This window comes from Dermacentor silvarum, chromosome 2, assembly GCF_013339745.2.
Source record: "Dermacentor silvarum isolate Dsil-2018 chromosome 2, BIME_Dsil_1.4, whole genome shotgun sequence".
Taxonomy (NCBI): Eukaryota; Metazoa; Arthropoda; class Arachnida; order Ixodida; family Ixodidae; genus Dermacentor; species Dermacentor silvarum.
Window position 1 is genome coordinate 86763426 of NC_051155.1, and position 19451 is coordinate 86782876.

General features: G+C 45.8%; 1 protein-coding gene across 2 annotated transcripts in view; it reads left to right on the forward strand.

Moving 5' to 3' along the window:
- Nucleotides 1-19451, forward strand: part of LOC119441591 (polypeptide N-acetylgalactosaminyltransferase 11-like) — an 82852-nt gene that overhangs the window by 18290 nt on the left and 45111 nt on the right. For both annotated transcript variants that reach the window (XM_037706200.2, XM_049661441.1), the window contains 5 exons: nt 20-100; nt 5765-5853; nt 6402-6571; nt 9351-9481; nt 14875-15113. In XM_037706200.2, the coding sequence (XP_037562128.1) occupies nt 20-100; nt 5765-5853; nt 6402-6571; nt 9351-9481; nt 14875-15113 (710 nt within the window). The remainder of the gene's footprint in view (nt 1-19; nt 101-5764; nt 5854-6401; nt 6572-9350; nt 9482-14874; nt 15114-19451) is intronic.

The following is a 19451-nucleotide window of genomic DNA, read 5'->3' on the forward strand; positions in this document are numbered from 1 at the left end:
ATTGCGGGTTCCTTCACAGGCGGGCGCTTTTGGAGCTGCTGCAGTGCCCGATGCCTCACGACTAGGGGCAATCTTCAATGCAGAGGATCAGCGGATCAAGGTGACATGGCATGATGACATAACGCAGTGGTGGATGTTTCCTTGTGTCACTTGCTGCCACGAGGTTCATCATCTTTATAGGAGTATTATACAGAACACATTTTAAAGTTCAACACGGCCAACCTTAATAGGATATAGCTGACAAAAGAAGCACGGGTATGAAAGTAACAAAATTTCATCCGGAATCGAATACAGTAGAACTGCCGCTGTTACGTTCCCGGGTGCTGCGTTTTCCCGGCTGTTACGTTGCTTTCGGCCTGGTCCCGGCGCAGCTCCCATAGAACCCAATGCATTGGTAACCTTGCTGTTGTGTCGCAGCTGTGGGACTGTTCCCGCATCATACGTTGCAAACTGCCACCCCTGCCCCGGCCCGAGTGGCCATTTTGACTTTTCATGTCGCTTGGCTTGGTGGCTTGACGATTGCATTGGTCACCCAAAGTGCCGGGGCGACACCTATGACGTGTATTTTCGGCTTCTGCCAGAAAAAGTATGGCCTTTGAGATCCGTATTTGCTATCTAAAGATGGTGTCTATCATGCGTTGTGGCCCTAAAATTAGTTTTGGTGCACAGATGTTCCGTATAATGGTCAAGGACGATAATGCCATCGCCGTACGCGCCGTATGCTGTATGTGCGAGTGAAAGCGTGCGAAGGGAGCCGACGAAACTCGCGCGTGCAAGAAAGGAAAGCAGGGAGGGAGCGCGTCTTCTTCCATTGTGCTTGAGGTACCGGCGAGGAGGAAGGGATAGCAAGCGGCGTTGTACTCTAGCATCAACTGCTTACTGCGCGGCGGCGCACAGGCCGTATTTTGATCGCGATCTGCGGGAGGGCAGAGTCTAGGCAGTGTAGGCGCGTCGGCGGCTCGTAGCTTTGTGCGTGCTGTGTGTTCTCGGCGCTCAGTTTGCGTTGAAGCGATAGACAACAGCACAAAGGTCACTTCGGTCGCTGCAGCAGCGGCGCTCCTCACGCCAGCGTTTGACAGTGCGTGTCCGCGCTCATAGAGTGTGATGTGTTCATGTTTGCCTGTGCGCGCTGACAGCATGCTTGTTAGTATAGTTAATGAGCAAATGTTTACAAGTTTCAATGGACGATAGAACTACTATCGTTACTTTGTATAGCTGTCAACTAATTTGCAATCGCAATCGATACTTCGGCTTCCGGGCGAAGTTACGACTTTTTTTTCATGCATAAGAATTAAAATAAAGTTGTGTGCAGTTCAACACTACTCTCATTTCTCAATTTTTCCTGTTTCCCGGCTCTTGCGTTTCCCAGCTCTTACGTGTTTTTTATATGGTCCCGTGAAGAACGTAGTCAGCGGGGTTCTACTGTGGAGTTTCGATTAGGCTTCAGGGTGCTTTTGCTGGACTGCCATTTTTCAGCAACTGTCGCACTTGCACTGGTTGGTTGGGCAAAAGCGGCCTTTCCCACATTTTAATTGGGATAGAAATCTTTTATGATCATTCTAGTGCGTGGTATTGCGCTGTTGCGAATCTGTGCGGTATTGTGTACATGACGAATGTAACAGTGCCTGAGCAAGCTTCCTTCTCACAACAGTATTCTTGATTGCTGTAGGCATGCATCTAAAAAAGCGTTGTAGTGGTGTAGAATCTTGCACCAAATTTGCATGGAATGGCTGTTCAAAGGATAGCCTCTTCGGTGTTGTAAAGACTGTCCTACAAGTCACAGCTGTTGCAGCATGAATACCTCAATTTCTTTGCTGAGCCTCAGGTAAACATCAGTTCTTGTATAGCCGTAGTCTACACAAACATTCACATAAAGTTTTCTATACATGTTCAGCGAACTTCTTTTGCTTGATTTGCATGGACTGTATTGTAATGCACACATTCTTCCAAGGACAGACGTGCATGTTCACTTCTGCCGACGTTGCTTTCGGGTCCCATTGGCTTATTGTTTTGCTATGGTACTCCTCTGGGATAACATTTCCTGCGATGAATTTGCTTACGATATGAACATAGAACTTAGCTTTGCGGTAAATGGTGTTTTATGTTATGTTTTATGTTAAATACTCTTGGCACTACATTCCTGTACCTCGCTCTACACTTAGTGTTTTACGAGTTTTGCACAACGTCGATTTTTCATAATGTAGTGCAACTCATGAATAGCCATAGGGACATGTTGAGAGCCCAAGGAACTCACAACAGCTACAACTGCATGGGCATTGTTGAGTGGGCTTGCACATGCACGCACCCTCTAGTCTGGTGGGGAGCAGCATGTGATGTCTAATAATGTAAAATCTAAACCGTAAACATAGTACAGATTTTTCTTGTTTTTAATGGTGCCGCAAAGTCTAGCAGATGCTCTCCTCAGTAACAAAAGTTTATTTGTTGTGGTTAAAGGCTGTCTGCAACTTCTTCATGGTTGAAGGTTAGTGCTGGTGTTTTCTGTGATACCTGGAAGTTCTTGTTCCTTCACAGTGCTTCATTAATGGTTCGTGCACTGTACAGTCAACTTTAATTAATTTTACCATGACGTGATTGACAAAATTGTTCAAAATATCCGGCGGGTCGAATTAAACAAGAAGCAGAAAAAATACCAGAACACGTTGCTCATTGATTTGGTAGTATTTGCCCCTATTCTAACAAGTCTCCAAATTGAAGTCATGTGCACTTATTATGGATTCAAAGTAGAAAACAAATTTAGAAATGACATTAGAGCTCCTAAACAAACTAGACATCGAACATGCACCCAATTTTTGAGCATACAAAAGTGTAGCATGCCTGCGATTCTGGCAGAAAGAAAAAGAGGATCTTAGCGAACTTAACCTTCACAGGATAGGACTTCATTTACCTAGTGACCATCGTCGTCACTCTTTGACAGCACTTTATCACTGTCGATGAAGAACCACAACATGCTGTTCTACGTATGGTCCATTGAGCATTTGATATTCAGCATTTATAAAACGATACCGTTACAATCACAAACGAAATGGCGACCTACGATCCACTTTGCTAGTTTGTACTGTGATGCATGCAATTCTCCAGAATTCCAAGAACATTGGACGTAAGCTGTTGCTGATAGCTAAACATGTAAAGTGTCTTATTGTTTAAATCTGCTTTCATAATCAGACTGGAAGCGGTGCATTGTTGTCATGCTATGTGAGAACTTTCATGGTAGCCATCTTATAATGGCAATGGCAATAATGCAGCATGGTAAGGCTGGCTGTTATGGTAGGCAATACCAAATGCCGCGAATGTGGTTTTGGCTTTCATTTCGTACTGTATTGCACCGTACAAGCAATATCCAGATTAACTTTCTTGAAAAAAAAAATCATGCATTAGGATTGAGATAAATACTGTAATAATTGTGAGCTACCATTTTTCCTTTGAAATCTTCCTGGAGCAAGCCAAGAGTATGCGTTTTCTTTGGGAGATGACATCTGTTCATTACATTCACTCTACCCTAAGTGCTGCCAATGCTGCCGCTGCCACTATTGGAGCTACTGCTGGGGTCACCAATAGATTCAGTTGTGTGCGTGCTCGCTCACCAGCGAAGTCCAAATTATCCGGCGAACGCCAATTTCAGGATCAAAATAACAAAAGTGTAGGCCTATGGAAATAAATGTATGGGCATCAGCTGGAACTTTTTGTTGGGATCTAACTAACTGGAGTTGAATTAGTGAAAGCCTACTGTGTATATATATATATTTGCTTTTTCAAGCGGGACGTGTGTGTTCATTTTTGTCAACATTGCTTTCGGATCCCATTACTTACTTTGTGGTCGCACTGTGGCACCGCTTTGGCATAACATTCCTGTGATGAATTTGCTTGCAATGTAAAACATAGAATGGAGTTTTGTGGCAAAGGCAGTTTCATGTTCAGCAATACTGTTTTCACTTGAGCTTTGTACCTCTACTCATAGTGCTTTACAGCTTTTGCACACCCTCCATTGTGTGAAGTTGCTACTTTTAGTAGCATTACTCATGATTGGCGAGCAGAAGTAATTGGAACATTGGAGCTGTGGCCGAACTACATCTCATTGCCCTCTAGCAGCCTCAAGGTTGCGGGAGGGCATTAGAATTGAACTTCTATGATTGCCCGTCTGCGTGCATGCGTAATCCAATTTCTCGCTTCTTGTAGGAACTAGACGGCATTGGGATGCAGTTTGGCCACAGTTCCCGTGTTGCAATTACTGTACATGCGTGCGTCTGGTGGGAAAGGATAACTTTGGATAAGGGAACTGTGTGGTGTCTAATTATGTGAATTCTCCATAAACATGCTAGTAAAGTTTTTTTATGATTGTGCAAGGGCTAGCGAAAATTCTCCTCGGTCACAAAAGAACATTTGTTGTCATTAAGTTAGTCCAAAACTCCCTCATGGTTGAAGGTGAGCAAAGGTGTTTCGTGAGATACCTGAAAGTTCTTGTTCCTTCAGGCTGCATGCCGAATTGCTGGTGCTCCATATTTGCAGTTAGTGCTGCATCACCAAAAGCCAAGTACATTTAATAAATGTTGCTCTGCAACTTCCTCTTCATATACACTTGTTTCATTCTTGGTTTACTAAGCATTGCCTACCTGCCCCTAATGAATTCGATAACTTGAATGATTGACAAATGCTTGATTGATTGGCCAATATCTTGATAAGCTGAGCAGGTTTTCAGGATTCTTTCATGGTTGTAATGCAGTCAACTTTCGTTAATTCGATCCTGACATGATCAACGTAACTGGTCGAATTATCTGGCAGGTTGAATTAAACAAAAGGCCAGGAAACACGCAGAAATACGCCATTGATTCACTTGAAAGTATTTGCTTTCAAAGTTAGCTTCGCCGCAGTACAGCCGTATTATGAGGTGAAGCATACCAAATGGGAAACGGCGCCACTATTACGGGACATCGCACATGTTCCTTAATTTACATACGCACATGCACCATCTCTGTTCACAGTATGAGCACCGAGACGCTTAATAAGATTGCTGGCAGGCCTTCAGAGTTTTAGATAGAGCTCTGCTCTCTTGTTGGTTTTAAATGTCCCCTCGGCTTTCTGAGTTCTTTCAGCTTACCACCTTCCTTTTCACTAGCTTTCCCAAAGCACAGCTGGTTTTTCTCTGCTTGTCGGTGCATGGCGCATATAATCAATAAACGCTTGCTAGGCCTCGTTAATGGTCTCGTATGCAAGACACGCATCGCGTGCAGTACGAGAGCTCAAGTTACCACAGCAATGTCACAGCTTTGAATGGCTGCCAGTATGCTCATTAGACATCTAGGTGCTCGTACTGTAACTGGAGATGGAGCATGCACACCTGTATAATTAATAAACGCATTCTGTGTCCCCTGACCGCAGTTCCTTTTCATTCTTGGTATGCTTCACTGCATAACACGGCGCTATGGAGGCGAAGCTGACCAGTCAAGATCGAATTATTTGGCGAAGGCGCCCGTTTTGAAATCGAAATTACGAAAGTTTGAACCCATAGAAACGTATGGGCACCGGCCGGGACCTTAGGTCGGGATCGAATTAAAGGAAAAATTTAATGAATTGCAGACGAATTAATGGAAGTGTACTGCACTTTTTGTGCTAGATTTGGCAGCTTCTGTTTCAGGGGCATCACATGCCCTTTTGGGGAGTTGTGAAGCTGTTGTCCAACTTTGATCAGACCAGCATTTCAGCGACTTGAGTGCCTGACAAATGCGAATTGAACTCTCTTGATGCGAAGGTGGAGGGCTACCACCAGCACGCCTTCAACATGCTCATCAGCAACCGACTGGGCAAGGTGCGCACCCTGCCAGATACACGCAACCCCCTGTAAGTTTGAACACTTTGTGTATGTTGCTGTAGTTGATTGAGCTTCACATACATTTCTGTGCTAAAGTTAAAAAAAAAACACTAAAGAGGCAAACACAGACACATGGCACGAAATATAACAAGTTTCTTGTTTCAATGAGAAAGTGCTTCACCATTTCCTTGTGTTTTCTTCTAAATGCCCCATTTTTATCAGAGAATTAAAATGTTTATAATTGTGTTTTGTCATGCGCCTATGTTGCTCCTGCTGGTGGACATTGGAAAATCTGTCATAACCGCTGAATAACTGTTTAATTAGCTTAGTTTTACAGATTAACTTTTCCTAATTTAGCTGCATTGAGTAACTTGTTGTAACTGCCGAATTGAACCCAATCAGTGTGCAGGGCATGTCCACTGAAATAGATATGCGGACACACGCATCAGTTTCAAGATATTTTCTGGAAATTTTGTGGCAAAATGCATTGACGTTCCTGTTATTATTTGGTGTTTAGGTTGGTTATGTTGGTTATCGTCACGCATCCTGAGCAGTTTCTTTTGGCTCTTTCTGCCAGCTGCCGTAAGCAGGTGTTTGATGAGCAGTCACTGCCAACAGCCAGCGTGGTGGTGTGCTTCTACAACGAGGCATGGTCGGCACTGGTGCGCACCGTGCACACGGTCCTTGAGCGCACCCCAGCCGCACTCCTTTACGAGCTGATCCTCGTCGATGACAACAGCACATTGCGTGAGTATCTGCCTGGCACAGCGATGACTGCTGTGCATCAGAATTTGTTCAGGTACAGCCGCGGTAGAGGTTCGCAGCAAACTATGTATACGTGTTACGTGCATACATGTCTGCACAGACCTTCACGATGTGCAGGTTGGGCATGAGGTTGAGCATGAGACACCCGACAAGATTGGGTGTCTCATGCCTTGTGCCATAATTATTGCAGTCGCAGGGTAGATGTGAGATCAACTCTGGAGTCTCACATGCCTCACTGTTGTAGTCATTTTTGCAACCTATCTCCTGAAGGTAATGTTGGGTAAATGCCACTTTAATCCCTTTTAACCCCACATAGAGTTGCAGGCCAGAGACCAAGCTCCTCCGGCCAACCTCATTGCATTTCTCACATCAAAAATTTTCTCTCTATCTAGTTTGAAAGCTGGGAAAAGTGACCTTATCGGAAAGTTAGCTGTCGGTAATGCTAGGCTAACCAAAGCATCATGGTGCGAAAGCTTTGTTTGGTACGTTATTTCCCGATCTTTTTTAAATATTTCTGTGCTGGTGTGGCATAATACCTATATCTGCCAACTCTCCCAAATTTCTTGTAAAGATTACGAATTTTGACTCATTCTGCGATTTTATGAATAGTATATGCTGCTCACCAAATAGTTGGCTAGGTGTTGAAAGATTGGGTGGCTCAAGGTTGCAAAAATGCATGAAAAATTATTGTGATAGTATCTGTATAGTACTGATATACATATGATAGTATCTGATAGTGCCCTTGTGGCAGCGTATGACGCCTTATAACAGCAAGGCTTTTTTCAAGCTAGTTTATCCCGACAAGTTCTGGAAACAGGCTGGAGACAGGCAAAATTGGCAGCTGCAAAATCGCTAAGGAAGTCTAAGTGATCTAAAAACAGTATGTTGCTCGTTAGTTCGTGCTGTTATAAGTTTGCTGCTGCTTGTGTGCTTCGGGTAAAGGTAAATCATCGTTAATAAAGTGCACATGTACCTCACAAGCAGATGGTGTGCGCTCAAGGCCAACATTAAAAACAATGTGTGCTCTCACGTCCTCCCTTCCCCCTCCACTGGTTTTGTGTCCAGTAGAATTTGAATGAATTTTAATGTTTGCAGGTTGTACAGGTACAAATGTTGCCCAATGTCTCTAATATCTCACGTCTTGTGCCAAGCTTTTCTCTCATATTCTGGCATTCATTTGGCACATGAGACGCAAGACTCATTGTGAGCTTGTAAACGCGCTCAACAGACATAGGCAAAGAAAAAGGACAAGACACACGTCGCACAAGCTTTCAACTGATTTCTTTGAAAAAGCTGTTGTCAAATATATAGAGGCAGCGTCCAATTTTTCGGACCCTTAGGGCCGCGTAAGTGTCTGGAAAATCGGGCAGTCCGAAAAAATGAATGCATGCCTTTTACTTCCCCCAAGGCCTCAAATCGCCACAGGCATGTCTAAAATAGCTCTAAAGGCCTGCCAGTACATTTAGTGCTCGTACTATGGTAGGAGACGAAGGGTACACGCATGTAAATTAAGGAATAGGTACCGTGTCCCATGACAATTGCGCCTTCTGACTCATGGTTTCGCTTCACCGCAATACTTCGCATATGCTTCACCACTTAACACTTCTGTATTGAGGCGAAGCTGACTTTTGGGAACCGTCATTATGCAATGCGCCTTGCTTTCAGAGCTTCGAAGCCATTGGCGAGGATTACAAAGGCGGAGTCGGCGCCATTGCTAACAGCAGGCGAATTGTTTTTATGAAAAGCACGGCACCGAACAGCAAGAAGCTTGGTAGCGAACGTCGAAGCAGGTAGGCTTAGTATTGCCACAGTGGTGGCTACACCTGCCAGCGGAATTGCATGCGAGAGTAGCGAGAGCACCGGCTCGAGGCAGTGAGATAATAAAAATGGCAGCCGGCGGTGGCTTCAGTTAATGCTATTTCGTACCTGTGGTCATGGCAAAAAGTCTGGAAAATGAGACAGTGAAGTTTTTTGCATCTGAAATTTCAGACATTCTTATACATGGACTCTATGGGGTATGTGGCGGTCCTGTGCAGGCGTCCGAACTATCAGGCATCTCCAAAAAGTAGGGCATCCGGAAAATCGGTTGTTGATTCTATGTACAGACATGTGACACCTACGAGGCTGAAATCTATGGGGCTAACTCATGGGGCTGAAACTTAATAAGAAGGTTTAGTTTTCATAACGAGCAATGAGCAAAAAAATGTATAGTTGTAACATTGAGGGACAAAGAAATGGCAGTATGTATTAGAGAGTAAGCACTGGTAGCTAGCTCATAATCGAGTGGTGCAGAGGATGCACTGGAGTTGGGCAGGTAGTGTAACGTAATACGTTGAGATAACCAGTGGTTCATTGGAGCAACAGAATAGATGCCAGGGGAAAGTAGATGCTATAAGCATGGCTGAAGATTAGGTGATGTGCACATTAGGAAACGTGGGTAGAGGACGGAGCTGCGTGATACAAGACAGGGGTACTGAAGATCGCTGCAAGCGAGGGGACATAAAATAGGCTGATAAGTTTTTGCATTTAAAATATTCCTAAGGGGTTGTAATTCTCCTGGAACTCTCCGCTATGGCGTCCCTCATATTCTACTGTGCAAGTTTTGGGTGTAAAACTTCATAAACTACTATCTGCAGTTGGTATCCATATGTGATATGACAAACAAATTTCATGCTTGTCATAACTCTGTGGTAAATTCTGGTTGTCCCACCTACAGCATTCGTCTGCAAACCTCAGCACTGTTTTCTCTTTGCATTTGTAGCTGAGCTGGGGCTGGAGCTGGCTCGCTACGTTTCTTCTGAGCTGCCGTCCAACGTGCGCCTCATCCGCACGCCAGCGCGAGAGGGACTCATCCGTGCCCGAATGTATGGTGCACGCAATGCTTCAGGACAGGTGAGACAGAAAGGGGCCGTGACAGTGTCATAGCAGTAGTGATAAATGCATAGGGGGTCCAGTAAAGCACCAGTGAAATTGTGACTTCATTTTGGTGAGATCAGTTCAGTCAGGGAGTATGAATATTCATTCCCTCTTAAAATCTTGCACTGGTTCGAGCATTCTCTTAAAGTTTGCAAAGATACAGTCGTCTTCTATTAATTCGACCCTGAGCAAACCATCAAAATTGATCTAATTATCCAGTGGGTCTAATTAAACAAGATGCATAAAAATATTAAAACACACCGTTGGTTCATTTGGCAGCATTTGCCAGCTAACATGCCCCCGAAACAAACGCACACCCCGTTTTATGTGTCCAAAGTAGAAAACTAATGTAGAAGTTACATTAAAGCTTCTAAACAAAGTAGAAATCTAAGGCGCATTTGATTTTTCAGAAGGAAAGATATGTGCGACACAATGGCAGCCAGTTTGCTAAAGTCAGCTTCGCCGCAGTACATTTGTGTATGCGGTATAGCAAATAAACTCCGTGTAGGCAGCTTTGGCTTCATATGTGATGGCACCGAGCAGGCAATTTCTGGCCCAATTTTCATTAAAATAAAAATCCCGTTTTAGAATCATTGAAATACTTAATCGGGCATTGTGAGCTATGGTTATTGTTTGAATCTATTCCTAGGGCAGGCCGAAAATAGGCGTTTTCGCTGGTAGATTTTTTCGACGTGTTCAACGCATTCACTGTCTCCTAACCTCGGCTGAGACAGACACTGCCACTTCGCGTTACCAGGAGAAAATCTGGAAGGCCATGCTTTTTTGCGTGGCAATTGGCAACAGCTGTATGAGCAGGAAATACGTCATGGTGGCCATGCTTTTAAGTTCACTATCGTTGGCGACTGTCGTCCGGGTGTCACAACTCGGGAATCGAATGTCTGTGCACATGAGATTTTGCCGATTTTGTGCCTGTGCGTGTAGATAATAAACAAAAATAGTACGCACTAACCGTTTGGTTGGCAATGAGTGACTATGGCTTAAGCAGTCAACCAATACATGGGGTTCAATGGGGGCTGGGTGGGGGAATCTTCGTGACTACGTTTAAACCGCAATTACATAAAACGGGTACGTATTAACGAGGTTTGACTTACTACGAACACCACATGAATGAACTTTTCAGACTACTGAACTTATCAGAAATCCACTGCTGACTGCTTATAGCTTCAATGTAAATATATTTCAGTACTACGAACTTCAGAATACCGAACTCTTCAGAATAATGATCGCTATTCAGTTTCCATGTCACGTTAACAATACCTCAGTGCTACGAACTAATATTCCGAAATGTGGGGATTCTTAGATTTCCATGTATCTTGTATACGGCAGCCGGTACAGTTGGCTAGCAGACAACCAGGCACATAAAGTGGACGCCCTTTCGCCCTTCTTTCTGCGCACACCTCTTCTTTCTTTCGCACTTCCTTTTGTGGCTGTACCAGCTACGCGCGCCAAGAAATGTAACTAACTTCCGTGATCTCGGGGATGCCACACGGCCGCACTTTCTAAGGTCTATTACCGCGATCTAGAGGTCCAGTACCGCGATCGTCGCATATACTGCCAGCTTCCCGGCCTGTGTTTCTGGCTCGTGAGCGTATGCGGCTGCTTCCCGCCGGCGTCTATGCATGCCCGTAATAGCGCGCTTGTGGAAGCCGGCCCCTCGCGCTCGTAGCTTCCATTGCATAGGCACAGAAAGTTGTCCCCAAGTACAGCAAACTTGGTGCGGTGATGAAATTAGGAAGCCTGGAGGTGGAAATTGGAATCAGCTAGCGCAAGACAGGGGTAACTTTGAGATCGCAGGGGGAGGCCTTCGTCCTGCAGTGGACATTAAAAAAAAATTGGCTGATGATGATGATGACAGCACACTTGAAGTCCGAGACATGGGCGGTGGTGGGCAGTCGGCCGGAGTGGTGGGCAGCAAAACCATCGCCGCCCACCGTGGGGAGGACCCTGCATATCAGTGTACATTTTTGCTACGTTCATTGAATATTAGGTGGGTGTTAGCCTTTTGCAAACAGCTAAAATGGTATAATGTCTAACCAGTTCTTGGAATGTCACATGTGTCCAATGAAGTTATGCATAACGGTTATATTCGTGTATTTTTTATTGCTGCGTGAAGGAGGCCGTGGGTCTTGTCTCATAGGCATGCGGCCTAACTGGTGTTGGGGGGGCTTCCGTAGTGGGCGCCACTTGGCAGGTTTGACGGCTACTAAGCACTTATGGGTGCTAATGGCTGTCTCGCCAGCGTGAGGGTGCTGGTGCATGCCCTAGCCGGGAGGGGGTCGTGGCCTTTTCATTCCTGTGGCGGTCTGCACCACTTCTTTATTGGTTCTTGTTTGGTCACTTTTCTTTCTTTCTTTTTCTTGATACAAAGTTCATTACTTTTAAATGCAAAACAAGCATGGTTGTGCCCGTGCCTGAATCATTTATTTTTCTTTATATAACTGCATGGATCCATAACTAGTCTGTGGCTGAGGATCCAGACGTTGTCACATAGCACTTCTGTATATAGATCTAAATATAGTTATTATTATTAATAATAATAATAATAATAATAATACCGTATTTACTCACGTAATGAACGCACCCCGAAATTGGTCGCGAGAAATTTGATTTTTTTCTTCGCTCGCGTAATGAATGCAGCGCACCCGCAACTTTGCTACTGTGCAGTCCCACAGTCGAACAGCCGTACTATTGTTTTTCAAAGAGACTAGGATCTTTTACTCTCGCACATGTGTAAAGCAAGCGTATTTAATCTCGATGCCCGTTCCTGGCAAAGCCATGACGAGAGAACACTGGCAGGAAGCATGCAGTAATAACAGGCTGCGCATTATCATGGTCGCTTAGGACCTGACGGAAGCAGCGACCGCGATAACACTCAGCCTGCTCTTACCGCATGCTTTCCGTGAGTGCCGGCACAAAGGCGCCGAGCAGGCTCGGGAGAGAAAAAAAAAACGGCAACTGGCTTTGTGCAACAGTACTTAATGCAGTTTACGAACTCTACTCTGACTTAAAAAGAGAGCGTGCGCACTGTGATGCGTGGCAGGTCGCGCCGCTTGGGAGAGTCCAAGTGAAGGAGTGGTGGCCGGCACATGGTCGGTGTAGTCTGTTGCTCGCTTTTCTGCCTGCGTTAGGTTTCGCTTTGTGCGATGGGCCCATAGGTCGAGTTATACGCCTGCTGTAGGACCGAGTTTATCCACTTACAAAACGGAAATGCTGATCAGATGCTGATAAACTTTGACATGCCGATGAGCAAGACGGTCGAGCAAAGAGACGCACTCAGCGTGCTTGTAAAAACAGTTGCCGAAAAGCAGTGCTTCAACGTGATGCTTCCGATAACAGCAGACGGCCGGAAGCGGCTGCGAGGACGAACTGTTGAGGAACCACAATGAAGTGTGTGCCAGCGACCTGGACGACAGGTCTGGTGGTTTCGATGCGTGGTGAAGGGCAATAAAAATGCTGTTACGGTTTGCAATTAGCTTACTTCTATTTTTACTGCGAAAGATAAGTTATCTAATGCGTTTTTTAAATAAGTGCGATCTGTTTTCAATTTTCGCTGTTTCGAAAAAGTTCCCATAAAATTTACCCCGCATAATAAACGCACCCCCCAAGTTTGCTTCGAATTTTTGGGAAAAAAAGTGCGTTCACTACACGACTATACGAGGTCTGTTAGAAAAGTATCCGACCTTTGGCCGAAGAAAAAAAGCTGGCATAACTGGAGCGTTGGAAACCTAATGACCCTCAAAGTAGTCTCCTTGGGACCCCACACACTTCTCCCAGCGGTGCTGCCATTGTTGGAAGCATTCCGAGAAGGCCTCTTTCGGAATAGGAGTTTAGCTCAGCTGTCGTTGCAGCCATAATGTCCTCTCTTGTCTGAAATTGCGCTCCTTTCAATGGCCTCTTGATTTTGGGAAACAGCCAGAAGTCGCAGGGGGCCATATCAGGAGAGTAAGGAGCCTGTTGAACTACGGGAGTCTGGTTTTTCGCCTAAAAAAGTCTGAATCATGTGCGAGGAATGTGCAGGAGCATTGCCATGATGGATGCGTCAATTTCCTGTTGACCACAACTCCGGTCACTTGCGCCGCACAAGCATCACGTAGGCGACGGAGGACATCCTGTAGTACTCTTTGGTGATTGTTTGACCCTGTGGTGTGTACTTGTGTGGTACCACGCCGCGGGAGTCAAAGAAAGCAGTCAGCATCACTTTGACGTTGCTGCGCACTTGACGGGCCTTCTGTGGTCTTGGTGATGTGAAATGCTTCCACTGTGACCACTGGGATTTGGTTTCCGGCTCGTACCTGTACACTCAAGACTCGTCACCAGTGATTATGGTGTTCATGAAGTCGGGGTCACTGTTTGTGGAATCCAGCATGTCCTGTGAGACTTCACGAAGTTGCTTTTGCTCCACCGTTAGCAGCTTTGGCACGAATTTCAGCCGCAACTATCTTCATGTCCAAATCTTCGGTTATAATAGAATGTGCAGAAAAAGTGCTGATGCCCACCTCTTCCGCAATTTCTCGGATAGTCACACGACAGTCCCGCATCACCACAGCGTTCACTTCGGCAATGACCTTGCCATTTCGGCATGTTGATGGCCAACCGGAGCGTGGCTTGTGCTCCACCGATGTGCGGCCGTCTTTAAACCGGTTGTACCACTCCTTAATCTGTGTGCTGCTCATAGCATCGTCACCAAAAGCCATCTGAATCTTCCGAAAGGTTTCCACTTGGCTGTCGCCCAGTTTCTGGCAAAATTTGATGCAGTAGCGCTGCTCCAGTCGCTCCGTAATTTTCCTTGCAATAAAAAAACCGACGAGAGCACTGCGCACTACCTCACTCAAACGCTGCGTCCCAGCGACTGACGCTATCGGCAGGCGGGAAAGAATTCGCGAATGCGCATGAAGGTTCAAGGTCAGCTGATGCTAGCGCGCTTGTTTATATCCATCAGGTGTTTGTAAAAAAAAGTAAGGTCGGATACTTTTCTAACAGACCTCTTATACGGTAATAATAATTTTGGACCAAGTTGGGGGCATTGGCAAGAGTCGGGAGCAGTAAACGAGTAAAGTCGAAGGAACCAATGAAGTCTGCTAAAGTTTTTTTGTCCTTTAGGATGCAGAAGGTGCAAGCACCTGCTTTGAGAGATTGCCGCCTTCCAACCTGTCAAATTGTAGAATTGCTTTGTGGCACAGGCAGGTGCTGAAGCAAGACAAGCATGATTGGTTTCCTGAACCACAACCAGCGACAATTGGGTCAGCTTGACAGTGTCCGACTTTCTGCTCTACGTGCTCATAACACACTGCATGGACTTGACGCAAGCGAGCTTGTGCGTCTGAATGTTCTCCCCACTCTCCGCACAGGTGCTGGTGTTTCTGGACAGCCACTGCGAAGTGAACGTGGGCTGGCTGGAGCCCATGCTGGCACGCATTGGCGCCAACCGCACCACAGTCACGTGCCCCGTCATTGACATCATCAACGCGGACACCTTTGAGTACAGCGCATCGCCCATCGTGCGCGGCGGCTTCAACTGGGGACTCCACTTCAAGTGGGAGTCCCCACCCAGGCTGCGGGGGCCGGGGCACGCCATCGACCCCATACCGTGAGTGCAGGCGAGAGCAACGAGATGTCTCGGGGACGTACAGGAGTTGGGAATGTTATCATATTTTTTATAAAAAGCTAGATTGGGAGGCTAACATGTTTGTGTCCTCAAAATAGGAATATGTTGTTATACTTGATTGCAACGTGAGAACTAGGTATAAGCTTCACCCAGAAAAGCGCACTGTACCTTTGTGCCCCCGTGCTCCTAATTATAGTTCCCCAGAGACAATAACATTGAAAGTAGTTTGCTGAATTCACCGAGGGCGTAATGGAAATGAGTGAACGTAATTGGCTGGTGCATCCATACAGGTTCTTTTTGAGTTGGACAGTAGTGTATTTGACACTGCATTCTTAGTTTATAGAATATATTTATTCTAAACTTCTATACAACCGTACATATTTCTTCAAACAAACAGCTGGAGAAGAAGCTAAGAACTACACAACGAGCAATGGAATGAAATATCATAGGCGGATTATTAGGAGACAGGAAGGCTATGGCAGGCCTTAGAGAGGAAATTGTTGTAGCCAGTATCCTGGCTCAGATTAGGAAGGAAATTGAGTTAGGCAGGTCATGTGTAGCATAGAGCAGACTTACAGTATAGCTAAAGATTTAAATATTAAATATTAGACTAAATAATATAGCTACAAAATGGGTGCTAAGTAGGGGTTGTACGGATATCGAATATCACCGAGTCAAATCCAATAGTGAACGTTCTAACAATTCGATTCACGAATCGAATATCTATCTCTTAGATATCTTTTTCGAATATTCAATATGTTCGGTGCAGAGACTGGCGCAGTACCACATGTCGCTTGTCCCGCGGAGCCCTTCGTGTGTGATGCCGCCCAAGTGAGCGTTTCACTTGGTTTTCGGCGCAAAAGGAATGCTGAGTGCACTGTGGGCAGACCGCCCTGTCTGACGCGGTAGCGGGCTTTGTCACAGCGAGCGCACCCCAACAACGGCCTGAGGCGGGGATCACACAGGGCCCAAATGTTGCAATTCGCAGAACGGTGCCGCACCAGCCAGAGCCGCCTCTGTCGCTACATGATTCGTCCTGGTTGACAGGCACGATCAATATGATAATGAAATGCAGACAGAGGTAATGACAACAAAAGCAGTGTGCATTTTATAAAGTGCAAAAGCATGTGGGAAGATCAGGCCACTTAGCTGCCGAGAGGCACGTAGACCGTGTTGGATTCGCGGCGATGAGCTTCACGCTGCTTCAACAGCCTTTAATCTAACCTGCACTCATGACCTCGGGATCGATCATGTGACGAGCCACCCGTACAGGCATACTAACGGCAAGCATTACATGGTGGCTTGAGGCGAATTTTCGTCACGGCCAGACTGCTTAGGCCATTAGGCCTAATCAGCATCATCGGGCGTTGCTGACGAATGTTATAGTTTGGTGGCAAATCAGCACGGATCGTTTCACAGCAGCCGCGTGACAGTCGGATAGCTAAAGAAACGCCTTGCAAACAGAAGTCGGTGTACGGGAAGGCAACAAAGTTGTCTACGGCCACCATGTTTACGACACACGGTATGGCGGCCTCTCGTTCCCGACGCCGTTCGTAGGCCCACATCCATCTTCTTCATTTTAACAGCAGAGCGGTTGTAGGTCGAGGCTGTGCCGTCCGTCTGTCCGCAAGTGTCACTCAGGGGGCAGGTTCCCAGACCCACCGCTAGGGGCGCTGCATTCAATCTGAGGCCGCGCCGGCTGAGGAGCGGATCAATCAGAGCGCGTGATGGAGGAGAGGGAGGGGAATCGTGTGCCCTTTCTTGACATGGATTCCGCTCGGGGCGAGCGGCTGTGGGAGCTCGCCCGAGAGTGGCAGTGCCGTCGCCGGGCGAATTCTACGTTTTGAGCACGAGAATCGGCAGCCAAATGGCAGCGGCGGGAGGCTAATCCGGAGCTACGCAAGAGGGAAGCGCAAGCCAGACGTAACTGCCGGGGGACAGCTACGAACGAGGATCGTCAGCGGGTAGCGCGAGCGAAACGGCAGTGGCGGGAGGCTAATCCGGGGCTGCGCAAAAAAGAAACGCAAGTCAAGCGTACTTGGAGGAAAGCGAACCCTGATTTGTCCCAGCAAGAGGCAGAAAAAAGACGCAAGCGCCGAGAGATCCCTTTGACCGACGGTGCTAGAGATTTCCTCTATCGGGAGTTAGCAGGGAATGTTAAGCAGTAAAAGTCAAAACATCACCCATAATCACACAAAAACCACTGGCAAACAAACGTAATCACAGAAACTTGCGCACAATTTCACATTGGGTGGAACTGGGTTTACTTTTTTTTAATTTGAGCTTCATATGGCTCGTTGAGCAAAAAAGCCGGCAGCATCTGTAGCAGCGGAGTGGCACCTAAATTTCCATTAGCTACGATGCCACATCACGAGCGCGCCATGTGCTCGGTCGTGACGCTGGCTCGGACATGCTACCTCGAGCAGCACGTACCGCTATGGAGTCTGAAGCCTTTGAAGCAACCTCGGCAGTAGTGAAACATTGGTGGCATGCGGCATTGGCACCGCAGGCTGCTGCGGCTTGCTGGCTCGGGCAGCACGTACTGCTATGGTACATTGCTCGCAGCGCAAAACTCGAAGGACTGCTCAGCGGCGTTCAATTGGACATAATGCTTTTGCATTCACAACTCATGAGAAGTGCTTAGGTGCCCTCAAATTCTTTTCTTTTTTTGTAGCTTCAAGCAAACTGTGACAAGACTAGCTTTGGGTTTACATGGTGGACGCGAAAGTGTCATGATCGGTGGCATGCATTTGCGCAGACGGCGGATGAAGGAAAAAGGAAGGGGGGGAGCGAGCATTGCACGAACTTACGGTGACCCTGCAGATTTCAGAATGTTTCGCTGGTGGCAAATGAAACGGCAATGAAACGGCTCGGACGGCTCCTGCTCTTTACTGTCGGCGAAGGCTACGTGCAGAGTGGTGATCGAGTCATGGGATGTGTGGTCCTTTCGTCTGTTGGGCAGATTGGCCTTAACGATAACCCACCTTTCGTAAAGTTGGGATAATCCTTCTGTATTTCGGAGAAAAACTGGAATGCGAAACTTTCTACGCAATAAATAAAAAGATTGCCTCAAAACAGGTTCACTGCTAAACTGAGAACCTCAATCATTGGTACTCAGTACAACAGAACGGCACTAATTCGGTTTCAGAGGTAAAAAAAGCACTTGATTCTATTCAAAGGAAATCCTATTGATAAAAAATATTTCCCAGACCTTCATATACGTACTAGAACTGAGCGGTAATCTGTGCTGTCATGCGAATTTGCTGTTTCCTCTAATAAGAGCAGATCATAGTGTATATCTATTTCTATGTAGCTGTGTTATTGATAGCTTGCTACATTTTTTTTATTATGCAATGCTAGAAGACTCCCGAGCATGTACACTACCATATTTTGTTTCCCACAATTTGTAAGCATTGAGTTTTGTCCAAAATTTTGTGATATTCGATTCAATATTCGTTTTTATTTTTTTCTTGATTCGATTGGATATTTGATTCGAAACCTACTATTCAGTATTCACACACCCCTAGTGCTACGGGATGGGAAATGCTGTCTACAGTGGCAGATGATTATGTGGTTTGATAAAATTAGACAACTTTCAGGCATAGAAGGGCCCGGCAGGCAAAAGATAGGGGTAATTGGAGACCATTGGAAAATGCCTTCATTCTGCAGTCGACATAAATTAGGTTGGTGGTGATGACATTACTAAATTCATATTAATGTGAGCTGGTACAACACCGAGCATATACCTAGGCAACATGGTCACAGAGGCCTTGATCATGATAAGGAAATGTGCAGAAGAATGAAAATGGCTTTGAAGTGCATTTGGGCAGTAACTTTGAAGTCATAAGTGCCAGCTTACCAATATCCTTAAAAAGAAAATTATATAGCTATTGCAATCTGCCAGTAGTAACCTATGGTCTGAAACTTTGAGCAAAGAACTTGAAAGGAAGCTGAGGACTGTGCACTGGTTGATGAAACCACAAATGATATGTGTAAACAGGAAGGCAGAATGGATTGAAGGGCAAACAGAAGTACAGTGGAACCTCAATAATTTGAACTCTAAAGGGACTGGAAATTTATTTGAATAAGAGGAAGGTTAAACTAACTAGGGCCCCTCTGCATATACAGTTGAACCCGCTTATAACGATAGCAGTTTTAACAATATACAGGGTGTCCCAGCTAAAAGTAGCCAATGTTTTAAAAACGACGGAGTGTGCTAGGAAGCTCAAACCAACTCAGTGGTGGTGAGGATCGCATGTCCTAGTCTGAGGTATTTTTTTCGTTTTGCAAAGTCAATTAATTAGAATAAACTAATTGCCT